Source organism: Mizuhopecten yessoensis, unplaced genomic scaffold (assembly GCF_002113885.1).
Source record: "Mizuhopecten yessoensis strain PY_sf001 unplaced genomic scaffold, ASM211388v2 scaffold716205, whole genome shotgun sequence".
NCBI lineage: Eukaryota > Metazoa > Mollusca > Bivalvia > Pectinida > Pectinidae > Mizuhopecten > Mizuhopecten yessoensis.
Window position 1 is genome coordinate 292,891 of NW_018480000.1, and position 11,885 is coordinate 304,775.

The window sequence follows — 11,885 nt, forward strand, 5'->3', positions numbered from 1 at the left end:
ATAAATGAGCTGTCACACGCTATAGGTAACATTTGATTTAGATAAAATTCAATAGCTCCTAGGCTCAGCTTAGTAGGGCAAATAATTTGTTAACTCATTACTTGTATAACATTTCCTTTCTTCTTTGTCAATTTCTTATCACAGTAACGTTGTAGTCTTTATTGCATGTAAACTTTGATTGTTTTTTTCTCTCGAAATAACAGGTCTATGCATGCGATTCGAAATGTAATTTATTACCTAACTGGTAAATGAAATGAAACTAGGGTGCTTCTAAAAATGGCATTTATCGTCCTTAGCTAGTTTTTGCATTATTCATAAGTAAATTATTTGCATTTATTAATACAGAACTATATATTAAACTGAACACTATATCAATTGATTCATCTCAATTGGTTTGGTTTAATTTTGTTAACTTCCTATTAACAGCTAAGGTCATTTAAGGACGTGCCTCCTTGTGTGTATAGTGTATGCGCCTGCTTGTGTGTATGCAGGAAACAGGGTATCTTTGTGTGCTTCCTCTCAAACTTTATTATTAATGATGTTAACTTGAATTTTCTTGGTTTTCAAAATTCTGTGTTCACATGTGTGTTACAGGATGAACATTTTGATAGCTCTCGTAATGACAGTCAAACTCACTATCAGATTCATGCTTTATAATGTTGCGGGACTGGACTTGGCCAATCACCAGGGAGCACGAAGCTCCTTTGGTTAAGATTGTCATGTGTAAGAGTTTGCAGGTCATAGGCTTGAATCTTGGTCTGGTAGCAATACCCATATAAGGATCTTGTGGTCATGTCCTCGGAGTCAAAGACTACGGGAGGAATGTATGTAAGCGGAACTGGAGTAGGTGGATCGCTGACAACCAGTAATTAGCTCAATTAATCAGAGTGCCCATTTAGAGTTCAGAAGTCCAGGTTGAAATCCAAGACCAACCTTATCGAATCTGCTGAAATAGGTTAAATGTACTGACTATAATGGTTTTGATATAATCATGATGTGGTCAAATGAGTCTAAAATTCGGTTAATAATCAATAATAATAGTGATAATATAACCCTCTTTAATAATTATATGCTTGATATTTGAAGCATATTATTGGGGGTATTTTTTATTTTAATATTATCAATTAACACAACTTCCGACTAACAGCTGCTGTGCAAAGGGACCCGAGAATTTGAAACATCTATATTTGGACCTAAACTAAGGTGTTCAGAGTAACTATACATCTTTAATGATTTTAGATTGACGAATTCGGAAACTCTGAACACCTTAGTTTATGACTTAATATAGCAGGTAGCTGTAACAAATTTTCAGGTCCCTGTGCTGGGGTATGGGAACTAAGGTAAAGTGGAATTGACATAAAACAAATGTATGGGCCTATATGATTATGGTATCACAATCTTTCTAGGGGGTCTGTGAAACAGAAAATAAATGAGTATGCTGATAACTAATATCCTATTAGGTCTGTAATAAAAAAAATCTTGTAAGCTAGTTTTAACCCTCCGCCTCGGGATAGTAATATCCTGCAACTTCAGCCGCACGGTTCGTAACATCATTTGTTTTAAATGTCTCTGAATGAACATATACATGTTATACTGATACGGGTCACAGCACACTTATAACCACATGTATCTATCGCGAATTAGAGGGTAATAATCACACATGACGACATGTGCATTCGTTTTGTTTTTCTCTTATTCCGGACCGACGATCTCGTAAAAATAAAGTATGTTCGTGAGATTCCTGTACATTAAACCTGAAAACTCGACGCAACTGCATCTAACAGGCATTTTGCGACAAAATCGAAAGTGTATGTAGAGTTGTCTAAAAAAGCTGATCATGAGTCGTTAAGTTTTTGAGGCTGCCTTAGTTACCACCGACATTTTGTTTCACATCATTGTACAAGCGCCTCGACGATGGAACGAAACGGAATGAGTGTAGAACGGAACGAAACGAAAGCTCGACTCGGACTTGGACGGAGCGAAACGGAACGATTAGGGTAGAGCGGATTTTACATAGAACGAAGCAGAACGAAACGAAAAAAACGGTCTGCGACAGAACGGAACGAAATGAATCTTGAGAACAAAATGAAATGAAAACGCGAATGAAATGGAATGAAAACGGAATGAAAACGCAAAATCGCTCAACTGAAACGCTGACATCCCTGTATAAGTTTGTCCTTTTAACAGAAGGCGGATATTTAACTGTTACGAAACTTTATTGCTATTACTAGTGCTGTTCGCAGTGTAATTGATACACCATGAATATCCTATTCTTAAATTTATTAAATCATAGAATAAAAACAAGTCTTTGATTGGCAAAATAGATCATAACTTTAATTTGGGTTCTGCTTCATTATTTACGCGGTTTAGCGTAGTAAGGTTGCTTTTACTGCAGCCTTTGGTTGGTGAGCGCCACGCGTCCAATACGTTATTTGCCAACATATATCCTGAATGGAGTAAGATGACTAGGGTCACAGATTTTACAGAAAAACTTTATTTTTAATTTTACTACAATTTTGAAAAGAATCATTTGAAAGTGTAATTTTTTCGTCAAATTATTATCAGACTTGGAAAAATTGTTAAATACCATATGTTTGTCAATCATTTGTCACTTTTATGGCCTGACAGACGTTATGGGGTATACTAATATTAAAAATAAAACCTAAAAATAAAGTATTAAGCCGTCATATTTTCTGAACTAAACAATGAAGTGAATATATCGCAAACCGACTTTTCATGGAAAAATGAATAAAACATTACTCATCATTATTATTTCAACATTTTTTTTATGAATTTTAAGAAATTTATTTAAATAATGATTCCAAATTAATTTTAACAGCAATACAAAAATACATGTATCTTTTGATATAAAAGATGTCTTTTAATCACATTTTCAGACACAAAATCAAAAAACACTTGTAACGAAAATGATTTAATTATGCTTAGATATATCAAAAAGATATTCATGACGAAAGATATATTAATATGACTTCTTTCTATTTGATAAGTCATTCACAATTTTCGTTTATTATATAACGGTGGAAAATCGAATATTAATAAATTTATTAACCCGCACATGTGTATAACAAATTATCGTCAAAAACACCATATTGTCCATCCTGGAAATTCCAAGGCTTGCGATCATTTTCGTTCTCTCCTCCCTGGAATATGTTATGGCAAAAGCGAAGGCACAAAGTTAGCCTTTTGATAGGTTTCTTTTCATAAAAAAAACCTTACCAGTAGCCAGACTGATATCTGTCCTTTAAAGACAATTTACCGTTATGCTGCTGCGCAATTCTTTTGATGTACCTGAATGATACAAATTACTCTACTTAAATAGTGCGTAACATGGTTCAGTTATGTAGTGACTTATTCGATCGGTGAAGAGAACGTAAGCGAACGAAACCTCTAGAATTTCTATCATATTGTCAAATTCTGTTCTTATCCTCCTGAAACAAAATCTCTGTTTAAAGTTCTTCTACACTGCGTTATTTTTTTTTCATTTTGACAATATATTAATTTCGTGAGTGTTATTCTTTTAAGCAAAACTGCATTTTGTTCAGGGTTAGATATGTAGTTTGTTGTAATCTATCACGCGTCGTATTCAAATTCATGTAATTTGACAACATGTTCCGATTCCATATACAATGGGTTAATGTGTACATTGTCACTTGCTTCTCTGAAATCCTGCGGCCCCATCACGTACCGTCGTTTGGACCTTCAAACAGAATAACAAATATTAATATAAGTATTTTTTTGATAGGACGATTCAGTTGTTTTCGTTATAAATACAACATCTCATATACGTCGCTAAACAAAGGTTTCCTAGTTTTAAAACATCGAATGCTCTGGGACCAGATTTCACTTTTATGTATATTCCATTTTCAGGTCTTTATATTTTGATATTAATCTGTGTAAAGATATTTAAAATATTTTTTTTTATTATTATTGGAACTAGGTCCAAATGCAAAAGAGATCATTTCCTTAGACTTACCTTATCTAACATTTCTGATGATACGAAATTGTACTAACCGTTTTGCGAGCTGTATACCGACAATGATGATCATGATCACAGTCACACCCATAGACGCAACTAGTAGGATTTTCCAGTTGTTTTCCAGCCAGTTCTATGGTTTACATAGCAGGGTTAGAAGACCATTGGTTGTATTTAAGTATACATGTAACATGCAATTGTAACAAATATGATTGTCGGAAAGATTTCTCTATTTTTATTAATTTCGTGGGTGTAGAATTGTGATACTTTAACAAATCTGTAAAAGTGGAAATTTTCGCAGCGTTGATAGTTTAGCACATATTGCGCGTTACCAAAACCATTTCCAAATTATGAACGCAAGACGAAACGCTATTTATAATACTTTCGGAATCATTGTGTACTTGATTGTGTCCGCATCTTGAATAATTACGAAACGAAATCACGCAAAATGTTCTTTAAACATTCACATTTCTAATATTGAATTTCAATAGGAATTGAAGATCTTAATAAATTTCTTACATCTGATTCCTCTGATGGTGGGTTGGTAGTGTGATGGTTGGTGTTAATAAGCGGGAGAGGGAAAGTGGTATCCGGAGCTTTGTACACCTCCTCATAGATATCTCTCGTGTTGAGGGATTTTCCAACGCACGAGACAGACAGTGTCAAGGTCGATTGCTTTTTCCTAACAATAACAATTGAATAAAGAAGGATTTAGTCACAATTTGATGATTGAGAACAAAATATGTGAGATGCAAACATGGTATCAATGATCAACTTGATCAATTGCAACTAAACATAAATATTGTTTTAAATTATAGCGCGACAATAATGAGAGGAACAACGTAAGATATTCCGCGTGGACAATTATGTTCTTGTTGTTTAACTCATTCTCCCATGAAGACATATTTAACTCTTCCCATTCAAAGGATGGAATGATTCATTATGAAATTTCAGGGGTGAATGAGTTAAAATGATCTGGTATCCAAAGCTTTTATCTGCTTACAGATTATTAATATTACTGAGCAATGTTAATTAATAAATAATATAATAATTGGAGGTTCTCGTAGGTCGTCTCAAAGCGGTTCACAAATTATTGCATGGTGCATTGATGTTCAATTTTTCTCCCTTATAATAGTTTCTAAATAGAAAAATCGTCACCACGATGCAATAGAATATTTTCAGGAATTCAAGCTTTAATATTAAATTATAAATTCGTATACCCTTTATCCCTTTGTTCTGTCCTCCGCTGTTCTTTCAAATGGACCTTTGAACCAGAACACAATTTCGAAGACAATATTGTCGTCAGTGCATTGTAAACTTTTGGAAGTGAGGTTTGGTCGATGATTCCATCAAAGTTCAACTGAATAGATGTATAGGTCGTACCATCTACGAATACAAAAATAGGTTCGCTATTGTCAAGGAAGACCACAATACTGGGTATAGTGAAACAAATTGCAGGTAATTCGGGTATGGTTTTCCACTTCTGCTGTTATTTTGGTTAAATTATTAGATAACTCCTGTGTGAAAGTGAAAACTAATTAGATGATGAAGCCATCTATGAAAGTTTTAAAACTAAACCTGATATTTACCGTTCAAAACATAAACTAAGATATCTGCTATACGCACCTGTTGTTGTGACCGGTGTTATTAAACTCTTCGTTGGAACTATATTAACTACCTTAGTACGAATAGCATTATGGCTACTGGTCACAACACCATTTGTAGAAGATGGATACGCCGTTGCGCTTCTAATCGTAAATGTTTCAGGTATAGTGTCTGTCATTTTTCCAAATGAACCAGTGGTGCGTGTCGGAAGAATATTGTGACTAAAAGATGACACTATATTATTTGTCGATTGTTTTTGAGAAACGAAAATAGAATCAGGGTAAATCTTTGCTGACACAGTGTGTGTAGATGTACTGAATGGACCTTTTTCTAAAGTTGGAGTGAATTTTCGTTCGTTGTAACTTGTTTCTGACGAAGCTGTCAGAAAGAGGTCTATTGTTGACGCATGCGATGAATGCAGCTGCAAAGTATCAGAACTGTAGTGGTTGGATAAAATTGAGGTTGAAAAAACTGGCGCGTCGGATGTTAAAAACTGAGGAACAGAACCGCATAAAGGTCCCACGAAGCCATCTGGGCAGGAGCAAATATATCGTCCTTGTGACGTCTGGCAACGTCTGCCATTGTTACATGGAGAGGACGCACAGGGGTCGTATATCTTTGTATTGCATAAATCACCCGTGTAACTTGCTTCACATTGACATTCAAATGACCCTACCCGATCCACACATGTGCCATTGTTCATGCACATAACATTTATGCAATCATCTATATTAACATCACAAGCACTTCCGGTCCATCCATTTGCGCATGCACAGAAGAAATCACCGTTATGGTTGACACATGTTCCGTTGTTGTGACATGGGTTACTTCTGCACTTTTCTATGTCAACTTCACAGTGAGGTCCAGAATAACCGCTAGAACACACGCATGTGTAGGCATTCATTCTGTCAATACAACTTCCGCCGTTAAAGCACGTGATGTTCATACATTCATCAATATTCTGGCCACAGTTTTGTCCCGTATACCCTTCATTAAAAGAAAAAATAATACATGACGAGAATGATTTAGCAGAAAGCTTCTGATTCAGTCATTGTAGTATAATGAGGAAGGAATTGGAAAAATAAATAAATATTTTCGTTCAGTCTCAAAACCTCAGAAACGAAATGGATTTTAGTATACCTTTAAGGGACATCACGTGAAGAGCCATATTATTTTTAATGAATGTATGTATGTCCATTCCAAATTTCCAGTTTGACCACTTGAATTGTTCGGGAAAGCCCTGCTAAATATAGCGCCGATAACGTCACCTGACTAGGCAGTAAAAACAAGTGGACTGAGCGAGATGAAACGGTTTCCAAATGGGCCCCGAGAGACGGGGCGTCAGGCAACTGCAACTTCTTACCGCACTATGAAACCAAGTAATATGCTTTTTAAGTCCGTATTCAAACTTATTGAGCAGTAATTATTATTCATCAGAAGTTAATTGCACACTTGCCAATATTCAGAATCTAAATTTATTTAGCTTAAAACATATATGTTGCCAATAAAATTGAACCCTTCGATGGGGCAAAAGTTTTTTTCAATTTATACAATTAAATGTCAATGTGAATGACAATAGGCATACACATAAAGTAGATATATATAAATATGTATTGAATTTAGTACCGGAATGTGACTGGTACAGATGGTACGGGGCTAAACACCTTCCCTCAACCATGGGACAAACCTTTCTATAAAAAGGAATATAAACTAGACGAATATCCATTTATTTTTAAATGTTTTCATAAAGTGCATATATGCAATGACAAACTGCACGCGTATAAAAAAAAAGAGAAACGTTTGTAAATTTTGTTATTACATTGTACAACTCAATGCCTTTGGCAGATTTTGTTTTCTAGACCATGCATATACATTTATGTATAACTCTAGCTCTCTTCCCCACGTTCACTGTCTCCATACGCTAACATTTAGGAAGTCATATTAACCATCACACACAATAAACTGTATGGCAATACCACTGCGTGTACATGTAGAATATGTATCATATATGGAACGTGTTGAGATACTTGATAATTATGTTTTTTCAATACTTTACAGAGTTTAAAGCATACTTGTAAATGGAACTTTTTTATGTTGAGACAACTTTTCTTTAATCAGTTCCTTTTGTCTGAAACAGAAGCCTTAGTTATCCGCAGCATTCGTCATTTTTACAACATAATCAAATATTTCCCCCCCTGTTTTCAATACGTTATCCGACTCTATCTGATGTTGAAAATTAATTCTTTATAGAGAAAAGGTTGTTGCATGATCATACATTCTAAGTCAACATGATATGAAAACATGAACTGTTGAAAAATTACGATTTAAAAAAAATGTTATCCGATCCTAATTACTAGAAGTAGGTTCTCCTTCCTCAGTTATTCATCCTGGTCGGTCATTTTGACATTTTTCAACTAGCTCCGATAACGTAGCTTTCTGACGAAGCTAGAGGAGGCCGGGTATTCATATTAGTACTAATTTAAATCTTGCATGTAAAAACAAAAACTAAATCGTTTAATTCAACAATATATTTAAATCATACTATTTTACTTAACCCGGTAATATTATAAATTATGTAAATCTAATAGCGCACGTATCTCATTTGACCCTGAGCCTCGACAGAGGAGAGAGCAGAATACGCCGTGGCAATCACAACAATTATCACTTGGAGGGCCTCATGGCAAAATCAAACTAACCGGTCACGTATATCCCTTCCTTTTTTATAAATCACTGTATAATTATAGAAACACAAAGTAAACCCTCTCCACCTGGTTACAACAACTGAATCGTCCCTTCGTTATTCCGTCTAAAATGGGTTATAACGCTAGTGCCGCAACGGGATTCACAATTATTTCCATACATTACAAACCGTTTTTCCTGTGTTGGTACAATTTGTATTACCTGTAGCCTCACAGTGTAAGTTACATCTAGGACCGTAATAGTAGTTAAAGCATCGTAGCTTTCCGTGTGGGTCACATCTTCCGTGTATAGTTGATACGCAATGAACATCACACTGTGTTCCGTAATAGTTCGGTTGACATCGTAGTTTTCCGTTATTGTCACATGTATTCTGTCCGGTAGGCACGCAGTGTACATCACACTTGGGTCCGTAGTAGCTGTTATTACATATCAAATGCCCAAGCTTGTCACAGGTTCCGTGGTGGTTAGGTACACAGATCTTGTCACAGTTTGGTCCGTAGTGGTCCGTCTCACAAACCAGGCGGCCATCTTGATTACACACACGATGCTGTTCGGGTTGTGGTGTACACAATCTTCGAAACACCTCGTAATCTAAGGTCAGTCTAAATAAAATATAAAAAGAAACCCATTTGTTATTTTAAATGTCATTCTGTCAGTGATGATAACATATTTGAATGAGTTGAAGTCTGAAAACTCATTGTAATGACCAGGGAACTCAAACCCTGGCAAAACATTCTTTTAACGTTTTTGTATTGTATTGCATAATAAAATATACCAGAGGTCAAGGAAAAATAGGCCAATAAAAATAAATTCCCTTAAAGAGAAATTCCAGTGAGAAATTTCCGGTATATAGTTTTTGTCGGTGGGTTCTTTCAAATACTAAGGGTTTATGTTTAAAACTTTGTTTGTCTTGAACTTAAATACTTTGTTTTACTACCATTTCCTTGCTTAAAGATCTCTATGTAGCGATCGATGCGTAAATTGCACTGGGTATATCTCTTTCGTTATTTAAATGTCACGTTTTCCATATCCAAGTTTCAAGGTATATACTTATACATTTGACAAGTTGTGACTTATCATATTGATGCAGGCACCTACATAGCTCCTGTGTTATCATACGTCTTTGTAAAATGTCTGACGTCCTGGCCCTCTGTTGTTGCACTTGTATTTGGCAGGAATGGTGTGACCAGGTAGGAACCTATTAGATGTGTCGCCTGACCGTCACCATAAAACAGCACTTGGAACATATATTTCGGCTTCAAGTAAAAATGTAATATATATTTATACATATTTATAGTTGTATATGGGCAAAGAAGTAATAACGACAGTGTAGACAAAACTATGAGTCAAATTTTCAGGGCGTTCTGCCCCTTTATCAAGACAGAAACATGAACATTTACATATTACAACATAAAACAGAGAAAAACAGTCATCATGAAACAATAATGCAATACAAATAACGAAAACAGGGGTGACTTATATAAAATGTGTCGTTGAAATTGCATATCCCCTCGGTTAGCTTGTAACCAAAGCCTTATCATAGTAAATAAGTCATCTTGTTATATATTCATAATATTGTTTATGTGTTTCCAGGTGGGAATAACACCTCCATTTTAAAAAGACATGCCTTAATTTTTTTAAATGATATCAAAGGAATAAGAATTGACATAAATACATTGACGAAAAAACTTACCGACCAAGTTGGAAAATGAAGAAGAATAGGATTGGTCAGATTCCCAACCATCGATCCAAAAGTGGTATTGCGTTTGCCAGAATAATCTGTAGTACCTTTTATTGTCTCGGAGCATAAGTTCCTCGAACTTTTCCTGCAAGTGGAATAAAATGAATATAATAAATCAAGAATACGTGAAACATTATATTTAAAGTCGGTTCTTATAAAATGCCAAAAACAAAAATAACAATAAAAATATTCCACAAATCATTTATGGTTCATGCATTATTCTTGGATGCATTCAAATGCATATGTTTTGGTATTGCCTTTCCGAAATTGGTATACATGTATCTACACTTTGATATAAGGATTTTGTTTAAATTATTTTACATTGAATTCTTGTCTTCAAACCGATGTATTTAACCTATCTCAGATATCATTTCAATATATCGTTCATGTGTTTCCTGGTGAGTTGAGAGTAGCATTGCTAATGATTCTGTCAAAAAGTCTCACATGGTTATATGTTATACGTTTCCTTGTGGGGTAGCGGCAGCATTATTATAATGATCCTGTCAATGAATCTCACCTGGTTTTATATTATACGTTTCCTGGTGGTGTAGGGGTAGCATTATTACAATGATTTTGTCAATGAATCTCACCTGGTTTTATATTATACGTTTCCTAGTGGTGTAGGGGTAGCATTATTACAATGATTATGTTAATGAGTCTCACGTGGTTTTATATTATACGTTTCCTAGTGGTGTAAGGGTAGCACTATTACAATGATTATGTTAATGAGTCTCACGTGGTAATATGCGATACGTTTCCTTGTGGGGTAGGGGAAGCAATATTACAATGATTCTGATACGTTTTTTTTTACCTGACTATATTATATATCCACTACAATATATGACATCACTAGATCGTTATACTACATTATATATCCACTACAATATAGGACATCACTAAATCGTTATGCTACATTATATATCCACTACAATATATGACATCACTAGATCGTTTTACTACATTATATATCCACTACAATATATGAAATCACTAGATCGTTATACTACATTATATATCCACTACAATATATGACATCACTAGATCGTTATACTACATTATATATCCACTACAATATATGACATCACTAGATCGTTATACTACATTATATATCCACTACAATATATGACATCACTAGATCGTTATACTACATTATATATCCACTACAATATATGACATCACTAGATCGTTATACTACATTATATATCCACTACAATATATGACATCACTAGATCGTTATACTACATTATATATCCACTACAATATATGACATCACTAGATCGTTATACTACATTATATATCCACTACAATATATGACATCACTAGATCGTTATACTACATTATATATCCACTACAATATATGACATCACTAGATCGTTATACTACATTATATATCCACTACAATATATGACATCACTAGATCGTTATACTACATTATATATCCACTACAATATATGACATCACTAGATCGTTATGCTACATTATATATCCACTACAATATATGACATCACTATATCGTTATATTACATTATATATCCATTACAATATATGACATCACTAGATCGTTATACTACATTATATATCTACCACAATATATGACATCAATAGATCGTTATACTATACTATATATCCACTACAATATATGAAATCACTAGATCGTTATACTACATTATATATATACCACAATATATGACATCAATAGATCGTTATACTATACTATATATCCACTACAATATATGACATCACTAGATCGTTATACTACATTATATATCCACATCAATATACGACATCACTAGATCGTTTTACTACATTATATATCTACCACAATACATGACATCACTAGATCGT

At 34.3% G+C, this 11,885-nt stretch overlaps 1 protein-coding gene across 1 annotated transcript; it reads right to left on the reverse strand.

Moving 5' to 3' along the window:
- Window positions 1–2,947: 2,947 nt before the first annotated feature.
- On the reverse strand, window positions 2,948–10,125 carry LOC110442083 (protein eyes shut-like; the record flags this gene model as incomplete). Its single annotated transcript, XM_021485517.1, has 8 exons — window positions 2,948–3,718; window positions 4,033–4,127; window positions 4,514–4,676; window positions 5,215–5,380; window positions 5,621–6,586; window positions 8,501–8,901; window positions 9,398–9,555; window positions 9,997–10,125. Coding segments are annotated over 8 exons (2,205 nt in total), but the record flags the coding sequence as incomplete, so codon positions are not given.
- Window positions 10,126–11,885: the final 1,760 nt, after the last annotated feature.